General features: G+C 40.3%; 1 protein-coding gene across 4 annotated transcripts in view; it reads left to right on the top strand.

Annotated features, from left to right (window-relative positions):
• Nucleotides 1-20,230, top strand: part of Vha100-1 (V-type ATPase subunit a family protein Vha100-1) — a 65,678-nt gene that overhangs the window by 10,448 nt on the left and 35,000 nt on the right. For all 4 annotated transcript variants that reach the window (XM_065239819.1, XM_065239818.1, XM_065239821.1 and 1 more), the window contains exons 2-3: nt 6,171-6,340; nt 6,416-6,721. In XM_065239819.1, coding sequence (XP_065095891.1) covers nt 6,224-6,340; nt 6,416-6,721 — 423 coding nt within the window. In that variant the 5' untranslated portion in view covers nt 6,171-6,223. The remainder of the gene's footprint in view (nt 1-6,170; nt 6,341-6,415; nt 6,722-20,230) is intronic.

Here is a 20,230-nt window from a genome sequence, read left to right as displayed (position 1 = left end):
TGCACTTGTGAGTGTTGGCCACTTACAAGTGTCTTATTGTAATTTATGACTTGAGATATGAAATGATCTGTAAATGATTATTTTGGAATACTACAAGAGGTGGAAGCAGTACTATAACGAGCACCTCAACGGTGATGCAGCAGGTGGTACGGCAACAGACCTTGCAGCACGCGCAGAAGACGACAGACTACCGGCCCCTGATCTTCTAAAAATTGAGGAGGAGATCGGTCGGCTGAAGAACAACAAAGCAACTGGTGTAGATCAACTACCAAGTGAGCTATTAAAATACGGTGGTGAAGCACTGGACAGAGCGCTACACTACCGCGCGATCACACTGCTGAGCAGTGATGAAAATCAAGCGAGCATGATCCGATTTCCAGTTTGTCGTAAACTGTACAGATCGTGATCTGTACAAACTACGACCAACGATTAGTCTTCTTCCACCTTGAAAATACGTTATTGCGTAGGCAACTCACAGATAACAAATACATTGTTAGACTGAGTCAAGCTCAGAGAAGTGAGTTATCCTTTTCGCTCATTATAGCCACAAATCGCAACATGTGCTTATTTCACGAGACGAGAGTGAGTGTCTCTCTGTGAGTTGCATTCTTTGGCAGTTTGGGGTTACAGAGCAAAAGCGAATTTGTTTATTCCCAGGTTGGTACCAGTTCAAACCCAGTGCAAACCCGAACTTTTTGTCAGCGCGAAAGTCGACCCGTGCCAGGTTATAAAAACATACGATCAAACTGACGTTTGCTAGAAAACAAGCCGACCCTAACTTGATACCCAATCCAGGTTGGAACGGTATAATAAACAAATTCGCTTTAAGCAAGCATCAGCAGATATGGGCTGACCATCGGTAGGGGAGAACAGTCCATAATGCACCCCCGGGGTAAAATGGCGCCGTGCGGGTTTTCGTTGCTTTCCCATTACTAATTCTGGAAATATCATGTGCCAGAATGTTAGTTCAAGCACTGAACTAGCAATGCTGATTGTTAAATTCACGAATTGACAATCGGAAAGCTATGAAAAACAGCGCAGGGCCATTTTAGCTCAGGGGTGCGTTTTGAATCATCCTACCCTAACTTTTAACACGAAGGCTGAAACGGGGCGATGTGCGGTTTTTTATAGGTGAGGAGGATGCAAACAAGTCGACTCTTTCGTTCTTTCGGTTTCGAATGCAGCAACAGACGTGACGTAACGTCTGTTGCTGTATTAGAACGCGATGAGAATGAAAGAGTCGACTAGTTTCCTTGCACCCCACGTGTAAATAGCACACATTTGGCTCGGTAGTTCTTCGGATAGTTCTGTCAACACGGTGAAGTGTTCCTTTCTTTTTCACTCCACCGAAAGGACCAATGCCGTCAACGCAAATACATGCGTCTTTCCTAATTCACAGACTGAAATAAGCAAAAAAAAAATCACGATCATTATGGCAATGATCATGATCTGATCACGGTTGTTGATCAGTTGTACATAATCCGAACAACTTCTTGTACTCAGCTGTACGCATTGAGATCTTTAGTTTGTAGCGTGCACTCACAACAAGCCTTGCGTAGTATAAGTAATGTATCGTGAGTGCACACAGCAATGATGTTGTTATCGTCTTGCTTTCTTGAGATCTTGGTAACTCACTGTTCGAAATGCTCTCTGCGGATTAGTGTTAAGAGTCAGAGTTCAAAGTTAGCTTATGATGATGCCAAAAAATCTTGTAGCAGGTGTGTGCGTATTCATTGATCGCTAGAAGCGATTTTTTGACATTACTGCTGCTGAGCGCCGCATACAAAGTACTCTCCCAAATTCTATGCCGTCGCCTGTCACCATTTGCAAGAGAGTTCGTGGGGCAATACCAGGCGGGATTCATAGGTCACCGCTACCACGGACCAAATTTTCGCGATTCGGCAGGTTCTGCAGAAATGCCGCGAATACAACGTGCCCACACATCATTTGTTCATAGATTTCAAATCCGCATACGACACAATCGATCGAGATCAGCTATGGTAGATTATGCACGAGTACGGATTTCCGGATAAACTGACGCGGTTGGTCAAGGCGACGGATCGAGTGATGTGCGTTGTTCGAGTATTGGGGACTCTCGAGTCCCTTTGAATCTCGAAAGGGGCTATGGCAAGGTGATGAACTTTCGTGTCAGCTATTTAACATCGCATTAGAAGGTATGGTCAGAAGAGCTGGGATAGACACGAGTGGCACGATATTCAGGAAGGCAATTCAGCTTCTTGGCTTCGCCGATGACATCGACATCATGCCACGGAACTTTGAGACGGTGGCGGAAACGTACATCAGACTGAAGTCTGAAGCTAGGCGGATTGAACTTGCCATCAACGCATCGAAGACGAAATATATGAGGGGAAGAGGTTCTAGGGAAGACGTATTATAGCAGGGAATCGTGCCTACTTTGGACTCCGGAGGACGCTCCGGTCGAATAAAATTCGCCGCCGCACGAAGTTGACCATCTACAAGACGCTGATTAGACCGGTGGTCCTCTAAGGCCACGAGACCTGGACTATGCTCGTGGAGGACCGACGCTACCTTGGTGTTTTCGAACGGAAGGTGTTGCGTACCATCTACGGTGGAGTGCAGATGGATGACGGAACGAGGAGGAGGCGAAGGAACCACGAATTGCACCAGTTGCTGGCAGAACCATCCATCGTTCACATTGCCAAAATTTTGTGACTACGGTGGGCTGGGCATATCGTAAGAATGACCCAGCGAAAATGGTTCTCGAAAGCAACCCAACAGGAACAAGAAGAAGAGGCGCGCAGTGGACAAGGTGGATCGACCAAGTAGAAGGCGACCTGCCGACCTTTCGCAGACTACTCGAAGTGTGATCATCGAGTAGAGTAGAGTGGAGACGACTTCTTCGGACAGCAGAGGACAACAATGCCTGGTAAGGTAAACAGTGCTAACCTCAGGGCGAAATTGTTTTTGTAATCAATGATTTCAAGTGCCGATTTCTCGCACACTTCTGCAAATTAACTATACCTGCAGGGCGCAAAACATTCAGGTTCAATGAGTCATTTTTATATGAATACTAGCTGAGTGTGCCCGGTCTTGCTCGGGATTCAATATTAGCTTGAGTTTACGCGCCGATTTAAAAAAAAGCATGCTATATTGTACGTAGCCCCCCCCCCCTATTATCTAAGGGGCTACCCCCTATGATTATCTCCTTATACCCCCACACTCGCCCCCACATGCCTAATTTGGTTCCATTTGCTTGATTACTTCTCGAGTTATGCAGAAATTTCTGTTTCATTTGTATGGGAGCCCCCCCTTACAGAAGGGGGTGGGGGTCTCGATCCATCATAAGAACCTTCCACGGCCCCAAAAACCCCTGTATACAAATTTTCACGCCAATCGGTTCAGTAGTTTCCGAGTCTATAAGGGTCAGACAGACAGACAGACAGACAGAAATTCATTTACATATATATATATAGAAGAAGATAGAAGATAAGCAGTAGACTGATGCAAATTTTGACATTTTCGCTCCACAGTGCTCAAACGGTTTCAAACCGGGTCCTGATTAGTCTCCCAAAATTTGAACTCATTTGAAAAGAAACTGACTTGGCACAAACCATTTGAAGTTTATATGGAAATTACTATGGGAAATCCAAACTTTTTGTTCATTATCTTCTTACCTTTCTCCATATTGCACTGTTCAAACATTCAAAAGCTATACTTATGGATTTCTCAGCTTCAACTTAGCAGAATATAGTTGTTGAGTTAAACGTCAAATAAAATAGTTATTAATTGTTTAAGAGAATGATAATCTTATGGCATGATCAAGCAGCTGTTTTGTGAGCAACACTGTATTCTGCAGTGTGACATAGTAGCCATGATTTTTGTGCTCTATTCCAAGCGCCAGAAACACCAATGTTGCCTGCTGAACAGTTGATTGAGCATAATCGTAAGACATTAGTGGCTTGAATTATTGATAACTTTTGATGCTTACATTATATTAAAAAGTGGTTTAGGACAAAGTTGTAGCTGAGAAAATTTTCTACGAGCTCAGTTATCATTTTTCAAAGCAGAGCTATATGGTAAATTGTAAGATGGATATGAAAAAAACATTTGGTTTTCCTATAGTAATTTCCATATAAACTTCAAATGGTTTGTGCCAAGTCAGTTTCTTATCGAATGAGTTCAAATTTTCGGAGACTAATCAGGATCCGATTTGGAACCGTTTGAGCACTGTGGAGCGAAAATGTCAAAATTTGCATCAGTCTAATGAGCAGCATCCACCTCATCATTCACTGCCTCGTAAGAGTCTGAATGATTGGGATGTAAAGGAGTCACTGACAGCCAAGCACTCAGTCAGTAGCTCAATCAGCACGTTTATTCTTCCGTGATGGTACCCAATACTTGTTTTGAATGACTGAACGTACATTTTCTATGGAAAAATGCCTCAATTACATGCTGTGTGAGCAAAGGCAAGCGGTGTGCGTCGCTTTCATTGCCTCGTCCTTTACCGTTTGGTACAAACGGTCTGCACAGAGCAATGGATTGAATAGTGCAGTGCTTTTACACTCAGTCTAAGCAGTCAATAATTTCACGCTCTGCATACCAGTTTAACCATTATGTGCATGAAACTTTGCATAAAAAATCAATTATTTTCTTAAACCATGATTTCTAAAACCAGGATTTTTTTTTAAATTTTGTCCAGGAAAACCGAGAAAACCTGGAATTTTAAAATGGAAATTCACTTGCCACCCTGAATTCGATACCACAATATTAGGGCAAAACTGCTTTTGTAAATAACGATCTCTCGCAAATAAAAGCTTACTTCTATAAACTAACCTAAGCCACTCCAAGAACATATTGCACTAACGTACCTCCAGTGTAGACGCGTTAATCCTAATTCTGTTAGGATTTATTTTTCTGGCCGTGTTGGGATAGTTCGTGAAGTGCACATACGCCACTTCAATCTCTCAAAAACTGCCCATATCGTTTTTGGATAGCCCCAATGAGATCCGTCAGAAATAATGGCATGGTGTCATATCAACAATATTTCTTCTTTCCTTGTAACGGAAAAGATGGGCGTGGCTGGCAATGGTAATTGCCATGCTTTTCCTGTTCTGAACTTTGATTGGAGAACTATTCGATCCCAAAAAGTTTCCCTAAATCACAATTAGAACGGTAAATAGATACATGCAGTTGCCAGCAGTACTGAGATCTGTCATTGTCATTGTTATTGACAAACTTTCGCGCGATATTGACAAAATTGTTTTTCACATAGTCACTGACAGACTTGATCCTCAAAAAAAAAGAAAAAAAAAAGATCGTCAAATTCTCATTTATTTTTCGACAATGACAAAGATTCACCTGGCAACAAAAAGTGTAATTTCGTGCATTCTGTGTCACATTATTGTTATCCAAACAGTTCAGGACGTAGATACTTGTTCACTTTAAAGGCACCATGTAATTGTGTGTAATTGTAAATCACACATGTTCGTCACTGACAGCATTGTCATTGACAATTGACATAGTTTGCCTTGACGATGACTGTTAGCTCAAATGAGTGACTAAAGCAGAATTGTCAATATCACCGTGTATTGTCGCGATTTTGCAGCACTGGTTGCCAGTCTGCAATATACGAATTACTCTGTTACAAACGCAACGCAAGACGGCGAAGAAAACCCTCAGATCAATCATGTAAACGACAAATGAATTTAAATACGCCAAAAATGGTATTAGAACGCTAATTTTGCAGAAACCCAACATAATTTTAAACTCAAACTATTTGAAACCGTATAAATTGAGAATTTCTGCGACGCCCTCGACCAATCTAGGTATCCATAGTAAAATTATATAGCGTAGGTACTCCTAAGCGTGCTTTGATGCCTACCTAAATTTCACACGTTCCTTCTGAGAATACATTCCCGCCGCAACACAGTTGCCCGGTTGATATACGGTAGAGCTATGTATATTATCTTGATGCGCCCACTCCGATAACAGATGATGTATAATTGTATAGTAAACATGCTTTTTCATCGCCTGGTCAGCGACGACGTTAAATAGGCTATATACAGATGCCCGTTCATTGACTTTGGCGACGCGACTTTTAATAAATAAGCAATCTCTAGGAGATACAATCCGTTATGGGTTGGTTTGATTTTAACCTATTTTCTCTTTTCTTTGTTTCCTTGTTTCAGCTACCGAACCCGGATAATTTACGTTGCAGGTAGGAGTAACGACCGCTCCAAACATGGGTTCGTTGTTCCGCAGCGAGGAGATGACCTTGTGTCAGCTCTTCCTCCAGAGTGAAGCTGCGTACGCTTGCGTTTCCGAGCTGGGTGAACTGGGCCTGGTTCAGTTTCGGGATGTAAGTTTGACTTTACGTTGTTGCTGTTGTTTAAAATTATCGATCGTCTAACTACGATTTGAATCTTTCCAACAGCTCAACCCGGATGTGAACGCATTCCAGCGTAAGTTTGTCAATGAGGTGCGACGATGTGACGAGATGGAGCGCAAGTTGCGCTACCTCGAGAAGGAAATCAAGAAGGATGGTATCCCGATGTTGGATACGGGCGAGAGCCCCGAAGCTCCCCAGCCGCGGGAGATGATTGATTTGGAGGCCACCTTCGAGAAGCTGGAGAATGAACTGCGTGAGGTCAACCAGAACGCCGAAGCGCTCAAGCGCAACTTCCTGGAGCTGACCGAGCTGAAGCACATCCTGCGTAAGACCCAGGTCTTCTTCGACGAGGTAAGTTGAAACGGTCCCGAAATCCTAGAGTTAGATTATCTTGACAGGTTTCTGCCCCTCCCCTGTATCTATCGTGTCGTGACTGATTGCGCACCCTATCCTTTGTATATAAACGGAATCAACCGTGTGAACTTATTTGTTGCGTTTCTTTCTACAATCACCTTTTCATTAGTTCTGTTTCGATTTGTTGATTTTCCCTGTAAAGGACTCTAATATCATACTTTTTTTTGTTTTTGTTGTCGAGTAAGAAGGTACAACCATTATTTAAATAACTCGAAATCGCGTCAGCTCGTGTGGAAGCGAGCCTTGATACGGACCGGATCCGTTCGATTTTCCTAGTCACACTAGAATGCATGCAGTTTTCCGTTTTTCTTAGGGTGATTGTTTCCTACTTTGATGTATCAATTCCAACCATTTTGTACAGTTAATTAAAAAAATATCAAACTAAGGTAGCAAACAATCACCGAACGAATGACAATTACTAATATAATCTATATCCGTTTCTAATCACTAATAACCATGCTTGATATAAACATTTCAATCACATAATAATAATAATCCATTGCATATATTTATATTAAAAAAAAAATACCTGTTGTAATAAACCAACTCAAACTATCATTAACGGAGAAACGCTGCCTGATGATTGTCTGCGAACGTTTGCACGTGGCTAAAGTGTTTGGGAGCAACATTTACGCACACAGAACACGGTTAATCGAAACAACTAACCATTGATTGTAGAGCATTATTCACAAGAGTAAGAATTGTAAACACTAACTAAACTCTCGGGAAAAAGGATGCAAATCTGGTAACAAGGTAGTATATTCAGCATTCATATTCCGACCCAGACAGGTGGTTGCACAGCTTCCCTAAGTTCACACTGATTATGGGTTCCATTCATCTGTCCAGCTGTCGATGAGACGAGCCGTTACTATAAACCCTAATTAACACCGGTGTGATAAAGATCATAGCACCTTTTTACGTTGCTTTTACGTTTTGTTGTTGCTGTTGTTTTGCGCTTGTTTTGGTTTATTTACGTTACCCATGTTTATTTTCTGTGTGTGATTAGAAAGACGGATGACTGCCTTAGGGTGCAAATGTGATTGGCAGTGGTTCATCCTTGGCTAGTTGCGATAAGCTTAACCTTCAGTCCCAGAGGATGGGAAAGATAAAAATATTTCTGGGGATATTCCAAAGTTTTGCTCTTCGAGTAGGCAGGGTATGACATCGCTTTTTGGAGCATCGTTCATTTGTTTTAATATACAATAATAACGTTAAGTTGAGTGTTCACTCGGCTGTCGCCAGAAGCAGGCCACTCTCGATGTGTGTCACGCGATTGTCTGTTTACTCGGCAGCAACCATTGTGTGGTTCTCCTCATTGTTCTCATCAGCAGTTCTTTCGATCGATGCGTCGTCGACTTTGGAAAGCAACCGTTTCGTCATGAGTGTATGACTGATGACCACTTTTGTGTCCATTGCTGCAATTCTTTGGTACAAACAACGTAAATATTTACCTTTTTTTGACAAAACCCAGGTTATCATGACGTTTGATTATTGAAAACAACTGTCATGATTACCTGAGATGTGTCAAATAATGTAAATATTTACATCAATTGTATCGAAGAATGGAAGCGCTCTGCCCCCGTTGGCGATATTGCCATACAATGAAACCACTGAAAGCGGATCCCGTTCTGATGGAGGAGGCTTATTGGATAGCGGAAGATAAAGTATTTTGTACTAAAGTTTTACGATGTTTTGTACAGTGAACAAGACTCCTCGGCTCTGTAAAGTTCAGTGATGTCATTTCACCCAAATGCGGCTCTAGCGTACGTATATTTTTCCACCTCTGAGGATGTATGGATTGCAACTCATGCGAGCAAATCACTACGTTTGCGGTGAGAGCACGACAATCCAAGTGTGAGAGAGTACCTATTGAGATCTTCTGTGGTGAAAATTAAAACCACTCTCTCTAGAGAAATGAATTTAATGTGCTCTCGAGTTCATTCTCCTAAAATCTCTAGGGGGTTTACCTCTCGAGAGACTTCACTGCAGAGCCCAATCTCCAGAGCATAGGTTTGAGCGCTGTTGATTGGTACAAGCATATTAAGAACAAAATGGACCTACTACATATGAGACACAAACCAATCCCTCCAAGGCGGTCATTTTCTAAACTGGCTTAAGTTGAAAAGACGCACCTGTGTCACTTGATAAGTCATACATGTAAACCACATAGGGTTTTTGATCTAATTTCCGTCTTACTAAGGACAACCCGTGCTTTACCTCTCTTTTCTGAACGAATTTAAACCAAAAATGGGATATTTATGTCAAAGATGACTTCTAAATTTATCCACCTTTCCATACGTATCGTTGGATTTGATAAAGAGTCACAAATTGTTGAGATATTGTTCAAAATCTAATACTGCTTCTTGATTCTAAATTCGTTCTACGAGTTTCAATTCCGTCCTAACGCATTGAAACGCCATTAGATTTTCTTCGTCCTACGGATAAACGTAGAAAAAGGTGATTCGCTAGGAACGCTTCTTTTGTTTTGAGAACAATGAGCGTAAATATTCATACAATGCGCTCTAACAGGATTTATGTTGTAGTTAATGAACTAACGCATCGGAACAAACCTATTATTGATTTGTGCACGGTGAAATCATTGATATTATTGATCTTTTCTTATCGATAGAACGGAAATGGGTGATTACGACGAAGTAGCGCTCTACCCTAAATACAAGAAATAAAGATCATTTTAAGTCAAGTAAGTCACTACATATGAGCGTTTCGCGTCGTGCGTAGGGTAACCATATGTTACAAAATTGATTCCTGGTCTGCCAGAAATAAGTCAGTTTTATTTGAAAATGTTCTATCTGTCAAATTTAATTTAAAATTCCCCAAATGGAACACAGCCACACAGATTGAATTCAACATGTGTTTGATTTTGACGTTCTGGTTCTATGGGATTTTAGGTATTTCATACATAACTATTCTGCATAACTAACTCGACGTTTCTGATTTGGTAAACAATCACTTCAATCGACGATTTGTGGTAACTGCAAGCTCACTAAATAGCTAGTAGGCGAAAGTTTCCCCTACCTGATGATGGTGTTTGTTTGCGTGGGTGAGTTAAGGCTGGCGCACAATGTATAAGTTTCCGGGTTTTTTGACAGATAATGCATGGGTTAACTGTGAAAAAACCTGAAAACTTATGCATTGTGCGCCGGCCTTTAGCAGTGAAGACAAATCGTCGATTAAAGAGATTGTTTACAGAAGCAAATGCGTCGATTTGAATAGTTACGCTTGATTTGTTTAGGCCGCTGCCATACTGAGAGTGTAGAGGCACGCGAAGCGTGAAATCGAATGTAAGGGATAATATCAATAATAGGAATTCTTTTGTATAGAACGTTAAGCGCGCCTCTTCGTTCCCACTATGGCAGCGGCCTTAGAATCCTATGCTGAATCTATGGTAAAATTAACAGGCTGCTTAGATGTTTCATGCTGGTTTAAATCAACGATTACATGTATCCTGATAAAAGTTGGGATGTAAAGGCTGTAAACCTGTAGTTTTCATGCAAATCACGTAGACTAGGTCGTTTCCAAGTATCAAATTGAATTATGAAGGCTAGTTTGATACCTTTTTCAGAAGTATAACGAGAAGATGAATTGAATTGGTAACGACTACAAATGAGCAATCTCAATTAAACCTTTGTAAATCATGAATTTTGTGATAGCGCACATATTAATAACGATTGATAAAAACTCATGGTCCTACTTTAATGTTAAGAAAAGTAATCATTGTCCTCCTTAATCTCCAAACCTCAAATGAAATGTCCTCCTTTTCAAGTGTTTGATATGGTAACCCTAGTCGTGCGTGTCTGTTGTGAATTTGGTCTGAGCGTGTAATTGACAAATAAGAAAAACTGGCTGAATAAAGAAAAAAAGGAAGATGTTGTCCAGCAAATTTTCAATAAGAAAAAAAAAAATGATATTAGGTTTTCTTATCGTGGTGTTCGTTTTATGATGAGGCTGGTAAACAATTTAAATGTGATTCTATGTCCATTCAGCAAAGGCCACCCACGCAAACCAACACCATCATCGGATAGGGGAAACTTCTACCTACACGATGATGGTGTTGGTTTGTGTGGGCGGCCTTCGATTTGTGAGGAATAGGCTTTGGAACGGTTTGTTTACAAATGCTGATGGGCCCTTTTCTATTGTTGATCCAGAAATGCACTTGCTCTATATCCAGAGGACCAACCAGTTTTCCCGCTCCAGTGTTCTCTGGAGTGAGCTTCTGTGAGTTCACTGCAGAGTGTTCTTGAGCTCTTATGTCGCTCACTAATTCCCACCAGTGTAGAGCGATCTAATCTCAACGAGCAGTTCATTCCAAAAACTACACACACAGTAAGGGTGTAGTGAATAATATACTGCATGTTGTGCTCTTCTAGAACGAACAGAGCGAGAAGATTAGAATGTTAGCTCTTGTCTCTCACAGAGGAGCATGACAAGTATGGTAAAGTTAATTCGATATTAAGTTCAATTGACTTTTTTGTTAATCTATCTAAAAATAGATGGATTTAAACTTGTATTATACCAATAAAACATTGAAATTTTCGAACCGTAGAAGCACACTCCGTGTTTTTACTGAATATATCTACACCAGAGTGCGCTCTCGGAAAGAATGCTTAAGGTTATGAACGACTTATAAATGGCTAAAGTATGCTCTATATTGCTCGTAACTGAAGACAAGATGTTACAGCCCTAATAAAAATAACCATAAAAGAGAGCTTAACGACGTGTTCGGGGTATCATCCAAATCATTTGGGGGATAGTTTACCCATCCGGGATACAGTTCGTTTATGGTATTTATTTATTAGGGAGGACAGGACTCTTGCATATATGACTATAGGTATAGACAGTCGCGCTTATTACTCAACCACTGGCGCTGTCAAATCCAGGCGCTTAATTTTGTTGCAATTACGAAAGGGGTGTCATATCCAAAGACTGCCAAGAGCGCATCACTACGCCACTGCTTTGGTGAATTTTCAAATCTCTTGGACTGGATCAGATTTTCGGGATTTCATTGCTTTAAAGAATTGAACGGCCGCTGAATCCGATTCAAATTCGTTTACTCAAATTAGCGCAGGTCACCAGACTGATGAGAGTAACTCCAGTAACTGAGTCGAATTCAACTCAAAATTGCAAAAAGTGGGGTACTCAGTGAGTGTGTAAAATTGTCCTCACTTTTCCAGAAAAAAAACTGCTTGAATATGGGGAAAATCGAATTAAATTTTACTCAATTTAGGAGTACACTAATAGAAGACTGAGTGAAATATTTCTTGAGTTTCGTCATATTCAAGAAGTTTTTCCGGGAAAATCGAGCCGAATTTTACTCACTCACTGAGTAACCCCACTTGTTGCTATTTTGAGTCAAATTCGATTCAATTTTGAGCCATGGGCTCGAATATGAGAAAAATCAATGACAATTTTACATAGTCTATGAGTACACTTCTTTAGTCTACGAATGACCTGCGTTTTTTTTTGCGAATTTGAGTAAATGGAACTCAACTTTGAGTCGGATTCAACGGCCATGCAAAGGAGTTTTGAGGAAAATACTATATAGGCACTTCAGAGAATAATTCAGCCATTCCATAGCAAAACGATATAGTTGTTCTCAGAATTTCGTCAAAATTGGTAGTTTTGTTCCTTATCGCAAAATATTAGACCTGTATTTTTTTGTTTTGTCATTAGGGTGACCATTTTCATGTTACCAATAATCCAAAAATTAGTTTTTTTTTCAAAAATTCATAACTTTCGGACCACTGGGCCGATTTTAAAGATCAAATGAAAGGTAATTATAGAGGCCGCAATATGTTTTATATTGAAAATTTAGGCTTTTTTACACAAGCAGCAAGGTGTTTTTTTTTCGTTTTTGAAGTTATCAAGTTTTGGGTTTTTGCTCAATACTTTTATGCGACTAAACTACCTCATCGTATAAAATGACCACTTTAAGTCTGATATTTGACATTAAGCATCTCCAACTATGTAGATCGTTAACTGCATGCAATACAAACATGTTTAGTTTAGTTACAGTGCAGAAAAGATAAACAGTTCAAAAAGTAAATATTTCCACTACGACATGAGCGGTGCACGGTACCCCTGGTTACATGCACTAATATATCTTGAAATCATTTTAATGTTATGCATTATTTTTAATGTTTTATATTTTATCCACAATCTTATGATAATGACCTTTAAGCTAGTTCAAAAATATGCTCAATACATTTATGAAAAGTAATGTAACTAACGATGTGAAGTTCATTTTGCTCTAGCGGTGAACGGGCACCACACGGTAATCCTCTTTCATTTGAGCCTAGTTTCAAACTGTTCTATCGGGGCACGTTGCCAGATGGTATTCAAGCTTATTGGTATTTACTATTTTAATAAATTTTCTAAGGGGCAATCAAGTCTGCACACTTTGCTGAAACAGAGCATGGCACACTGTTCGGCACGTTAGGCCACACGTTGACATGTAGAACACAAGCAATATTATTCAAAATGGCATCACTGTCGAGTGTTTTCGTTTAACCAATCGTTGCTAATTCAGCGAAAAATTAGCATTTGGCGTCATATTTGACAACCGAAATTGACAACCGCCACTGACAGCTACTTTGGGAATTTCGAGCTCTGAATCAAAATCTTTCCTTGAAGACCTTGTTTGCATGACAACCAGTGCTGCAAAATATCAATATCAATACCTACAAAATACTGAATTTCACTAGCCACCTGATGTCAGTATCAGTTCACACAGTTAAAATATCAATATCATTTCCTTCAATGTCAGTGCGCAAATGACGTGAAGGGACCACTGATATTCAAAGTTCTGCCGCAAATGTTTCTTATATACGCCAGCTAATCGAGAACCGATATTTAGAAAACTCATTAGTAATATTAAAACAATGCATCGGTTATACAAAAAAGTTTATTTATTGAGATAAAAGTAAGATTTCCTACTTCTCCCTAGTGATATTCATATGGATAGTAATATCAAAGCCGTACGCCTGATATTATGCTTACTACGAATATCAGTGTCGGAAGTGAAATTCAGTGCTAGACCAATATCTTACATCAATTGACATTGTTGACAGTACGCAGCACTGATGACAATGCATAAAACATTACAAAACAATAACAAGTTAGGAAGGAGTTCGGAAGTTCACAAGATAAAGTGTAGAAAACTTATTTAACACTCCGAATACGGTGGGTAAAAAACTTTACGCCGACTACGAAGCCTCCGAAAAACGTATAACGGCAAGTTTGCAATATAATAACTTAGCCATTTCTTGTTGAATTTCAAAAATTGTGGTGCCTTTAGAATTCTTAGGGTTTGTAGATGATTTTGATTGTAAAAAGATTGAAAATAGAGTCGCCTACTTTTTTAAAAAGCGAAAAGAGTTGTTACACGTTTTTTTGAAAAGTGTGTTTGTGTTTGTGTCACAACCTCAAATTGCTTCTATCATCACAGTTCCTAATGTTTATTAAAAAAAACTCGGAGTTTTAGGATCAGGATCGTGGATTTACTACTTTTACGGATGTTCCGGATCTTCCGCTGGACGGTCCGATGGCCATCTGGGTCCATGTACCAAATTCATTCTTATATCACAGATCCTAATGTTTAAAAAAAAACGCGGAGCTCTAGGATCAGTTTCATGGATTGTCCACTTTTACGGATGTTCCGGATCTTCTGGAGGACGGTCTCATGGCCATCCAGGTACATGTTTATGTCACGACCCCAAATATTTTTTTATATCACAGTTCCTAATGTTTTCAAAAAAAAAAACCGCAGAGCTCTAGGATCATGTTCATGGATTGACCACTTTTACGGATGTTCCGTTCCGTTGTCTCCAGGATCCATATATAGTAACCATGACTGTTTTCTGGAAATTGTGAACATTTGTGCCCATTAATCTAAATTACAGATCTTGCGCCACTTGAAAAACCCTACAAACACACTGTTCAAAAAAACGTGTAACAACTCTTTTCGCTTTTTAAAAAAGTAGGCGACTCTATTTTCAATCTTTTTACAATCAAAATCATCTACAAACCCTAGGAATTCTAAAGGTACCACCATTTTTGAAATTCATTATGAAATGGCTAAGTTATGCCATTGCAAACTTGCTGTTACACGTTTTTCGGAGGCATCGTATTCGGAGTGTTAAAACGTACAAACGTACATGATCCTCCGACCAACCTAAGGACCTCTATACTACTTCATTCCATGGTGGCACCCTGGCTTCAATTGAGCCTTCGGTTAATGATATTTATTTTCCGGTTGTGATTTTTGTAGTCTACATTTAGGGGTAAGAGGGGCATAGTAAACAGGTGGGGCATAGTGAACATCCCGTGCACCAGCTTGGACTTCCGGCCGTTCGGAACAAATTTATTGGTGGTAGGATCAATATCATAATGATATTGAACCTACTACCAGTTGATTTGTTTCATGCAGCTAGAGATCCAGGGATGCTCACTATGCCCCACCTGTTCACTATGCCCCTCCTCCCAGTATATCACGGAAATGTGGTTGTGTCTATACATATTTAGAATATTTAACAGCTGCGGTTTTTCTTCTTCTTCTTTGTACAATTTCAATGCATGTTAAGATTTCTGTGAATTGGCAATTTGGTCATTTAGTTTACTCCAATAAGTTCGAGGATTGTGACATGCCACATTTCGAAAATCTGTAAGTATTTTCTACACCATGAATCCTTTCAATCTAACAAAACTCAGTCCATCTAATCTGATTCACATTACGTATCTCTGTAGTGACGAAACTCCTCTGAACGGTGACCAAATTGTGCCGGCTGCAGATTTTTGAAGAAGTCTGTTCTCACCGGTTTTCGAACAGACTTCCGGAAATAGTGTCTGTAAATAGATCCGAAGCCCTTGAAAATAATGCTTTTGGTTGCGGTGAATTTCTTACAGGTAGAGGTTCCTGACACAGGTGCGCAACACGTACAACAAAGCCATAACCGAAACGGCCGGAATAATATCCTGCATCAATTATGATAAATGCATATGATCAAATTTACATTTGGAACGAATATTCCATGAGAATCGAGCTACATATACAAGTTTGTTATGTATATCAGCCTAACGTTCTTCAGCTTAATAACCCAGCACCGAACAATCAATAAAGACTAAAAGCTTATCATAGAGGTTTGCAGCCAGGTTTCAATATCGGCTTACCGAGGATCTTCCGGTATAGATTTTTTCTCGTTTCCCCTGAGTTTTTCCTCAGATATTCTTGCTTGTCATTTAGGCCTATTCTAGTGAGGTGAAGTGACCAAAGTCTTGTCGTGTGACGTGACTCTCCCAGGTCTATTCTACGAGTTTGAGAGATTGTTGGCCGATCAGTCAACTGTAAAGCCTGGTACGCAGCTGAAAAGTAATGATGTTTTTATGTGCTACGGGATAGGACACGGAATGCTATAGAAATTAGTATTATTTAGCATTTCTTGACCCAGTACGCAGTTCAAAAGAAATCGGTAAAGGAAAGATCGATTATATTAGTATCGTGATCGACATGAAGGTGGCGTATTCTGAATGAAATTTCACTTTCCTTGCGGAATAATGATCTGATAAATTATTCGTTAGGTAATTTTAACGTTTGTTTGCAAAAATGATGTTTTGGATGCATTTTAAAACAACATAAAACTGATAATTGTTGATTTTAAAATTTGACACCTCGGTACGGTTTCACAATTTAGCAAAAGACACCTCCCTATAGCTGTGAAATTTACTTTTGGGAATAATCCTAAGAATTACTTTTCCGGTTTCTTTTCAGCTGCGTACCAGGCTTAAGACATGCACTTATAGCATTTGACTCGCTACAGAATGAGTTTCGGTGTGCTAAGAGGTTCTCACTTGACAACCCTAAGCGAATTTACTGTTTAGCAAGAGCCTGTGGATGTGCAGATAAACCAACTACAATCGACCTGCACTTCCGAAGCATATTTGAATCTCGCTTTAAATATTTGAAAATCTGACCTCTAGCAACATCAACACTAGATTGTTCGCGAAATTATGGATAAGCAAGCAGTGTGTAATAAGTAATAAGTGTGCAACAGAGATTTCCGGATTAAAATAAGGCTCATACGAGCTATCTTCTAGCAAGGATGGCTCTGGGTCCTCACTAGGTCCATTCGAGTTCTTGGTTTGCTTTAGTAGGAGAGGATTTCAAAGGATGCTGGTGGCATTTTCTTCTTCCATCGATCAGGCTACGCCTTTTTTTGTGCACACCTACAAGTAATCAGTATCTCAAATAGACATAGAGTCAGAATGTTGTGGAACGGTCGAGTTTGCTTGAACACCGTCCATTCCATAGCACAAATCAGCAAACAGAGAAAAACACGTTTTAAAGTTTGCTTCTCCACATTGCTTATTATGTAACGGGATAAACCGTTTGGCTATTTTTCCAAACTTCTCCAGAACAAAGTTGTTGAGTTTATCTACTTAGTATAATCAAAATATGGGTGATTAGCTACAATCTTCATTGAAAAAAAAATCAGTTTTGCCAAAAACGCAACTGGGACCGGCAGTATAGGTTTGATAACTTCCACCTTCCGTTCTGAAAATAAAAATGTAATCACAATCACAAATGTCACTAACTTCAGGGTTGCCAAACTAATGGGATATTGACACCTTGATTGGCACACTTTGGCCTACGTTTGGAATAGTGCTTGGCACAGTTTTCGGGACAGCTAAATCACTCGGCACATTTGAAGGTGTGCAGAGTTGAATAGAACAAAACCTCCCCAGGCAGCTCATGGAGAAACTTCAAGAGGAAGACGAAAGAAACTTCGGGTAGAAGTTTACATGAACTTCCTGTAGAAGACGGAAGATACTTCCTGAGGTAGTTTGGAAGAAACATCTGAAGTCAGAAGCTTCTTCCGGGTGAGCTAGGGGGTTTTCGGGACAGTCGAAAGAAGCTTCTAGGGGATGTTAAGAGTACATTTCGAGCGAACTCAGAAGAAGCTGAAATAAGTTTCCAGGAGGAATCGGAAAATAACTTACGGGCTAATGTGGAAGAAAATTCCTGGGGAAGTTGAAATAAACTTCCAAGGGAAGAATAAACTAACATAAAAAATAACATTCTGGTGGGCCTTTATGGTCACATAAAAGATAAAAATATTTCCCGGTTCCCATGAATGCGCCATCAGCTATTTCTCGATTCATGGGTAGTCAAAAACGGCTATAAAATGGAAACACTAGCATAAGATAAGTTTAATCCGTAAAGCACCAGGACGAACGAAATTTTTTCAACAGACTCGTTCTCAGTAATTCCTCATCCGATTTTCATAAACTGGGATTTTTATTCAAGGGGAATAGTTGAACTAACTTTTGTCGTAGGTACCACCCCCCTTAGAACCCTCCTCGTTCTTGAGAGATGTAAATAAGTCTGTGTTTTTTTGTACTTTATTTAACCAGTTTGATCAAATCTCGACTACTTTTTCAAAGGGACGTATTAGCTTTTGTAAGCAATGCATTTGATCGCCGATTTGACGTAACTGGTGGCTCGCCCTCGAATGCTAACACTACCATCAGATAGGGGAGCTACCAGTTACGCCAAATCGGCGATCAAATGCATTTTTTACAAAAGCTGATACGTTCCTTTGAAAAAGTAGTCGAGAAATGGTTTAAATTTTCACGCGAATTAGTTGTCTGCTGCAGTAAATGATATCAGATCGATGAAATATGATTAGTAAGACTGAATTTAGATATTTCCATAACGTATGGCTACGATATTATCGGTTCCGGGAGTCCCGGAAATCGGTTCTATAGGACATAGTAATATCTCAGGCAAAAGTATCTTGTGGCATGTCAAATAGGTAGAATCAAGTGAATGAAGATGATTTGAGATGATTTTGGCCAGTTTGGAATCGGTTCCGGAACGCGGATCTGTGAATTCCGGCGAAAGGTTTGTTGGAATATAATTTCATTGAGGTTATGATATCATATTATGCCAAAATGACACGCTATGATCAATGAAATCAGGTTGTAGTGTATCTTATGACATATGAGCACATTGGCATCGGTTTCGGGAAATCCGTGGAGTCCGGTTTTATACCCCATAGTAACATTCGCGGTATAATAATCATGTTGCATATCAAATCATGTTAGCATGATAAGATAAGGTCAACAAAGATTATTTGTGGTGATTCCTTTGGCATATGGTCACATTGGCATCGGTTCCGGGATTCCGGAATCCCATTTCATAGATTCCGCAATACGATATGGTAAGGTATAATCATATTCATGAAAACCATATCATGTGGTGGTTCCAATCACGACAAAAAAGTAGATATGCCAAATTAAAACAGTTTGAGATGAATCCTGTGACACATGGCCACATTGACATCGGTTCCTGTGATGCTGGAACCCAGTTCTTTAGGTAATAGTCATATTTGAGGCAAATGAATCATACTGCATATCAAATCATAGGATATGGCCATGGACGATTATTTCAGATTTTTTTTTTTTTTTTTTTTTTTTTTTTTTTCCTTTATTTACAAGGCTTTCAGCCATTGGCTGGTTCGCCTTGGGAACTCCAGAAGGGAGTTCCAAAAGGTTTGTAAGAGCTGCTACAGTGTTTGTATAACCATTAACACCATTAACATAAAACACAAATCAGTATAAACATAAAGGACATATTAAAATAAGAACTGGCGTGGTACATCTGCGTTAATTCAGTTGGACTTCCAATTGGATTGCGGTAAGTTGTCATCAGGGTTCAGGGTTGAAACGTATCGTGTATGCCGGTAGTTGGAGCTAGTCATTGAGGGTTGCGTGGGTCGAGTAGTTTAGATCATATTGAAGAGTCCGGTTTCCTTCAGGAAGATAAACAGCGTAGCAGTCCGAACGGGATCATCGGAGAGGACATCCCGGATGCTGCCGGAAATGTCGTAGCTTCTCCTGGTCCCATCGTATTTTGGGCATATGCAGATGAAGTGCTCGACGGTCTGTGGGATGCGGCAGTGGTCGCATATCCTCCGGAAGGGTCCGTCCCCCTTATAGTTGTGGGAGACGTTTGTGTGGCCGGACCGGAGTCGCGATAAAACAACCTGCTCACGGTGGAGGGGTGGATCCTCCCATCTGCTGGTGTCCCCTTTTATCTTCCGTATAAACAGTATACTTCCGGCGAGCCAGTCCCGGCTCCAGGATTGGTCTACGGTCTTGGTGACCCACTTCTTCAGATCCTGCCCGGGGACCTTCCGGGTATATTTGGTCATACGACGGCCTGTTCCGGCGAGATGATCAGCTTCCTCATTCCCTTTTACACCGCAATGTCCAGGCAACCAAATGAATACCGTGTTGGGTGGTGCGTACTCTTGGATGGCCTGTATCCAGGGGTGCCTGCTGGTTGCGGATTCAAGTGCAGTGACTACACTAGCAGAGTCTGTGAAAAGTGCGATTGGCCGTGTATCCGGGGTAGTAACTGCGATAAAG

Source organism: Ochlerotatus camptorhynchus, unplaced genomic scaffold, assembly GCF_037179485.1.
Source record: "Ochlerotatus camptorhynchus isolate MF236.1 unplaced genomic scaffold, CSIRO-AGI_Acam_v1.1 ptg000062l, whole genome shotgun sequence".
Classification (NCBI taxonomy): domain Eukaryota; kingdom Metazoa; phylum Arthropoda; class Insecta; order Diptera; family Culicidae; genus Ochlerotatus; species Ochlerotatus camptorhynchus.
Note: the sequence above shows the minus strand (reverse complement) of the source record. Positions and strands in the feature narration are given on the sequence as shown.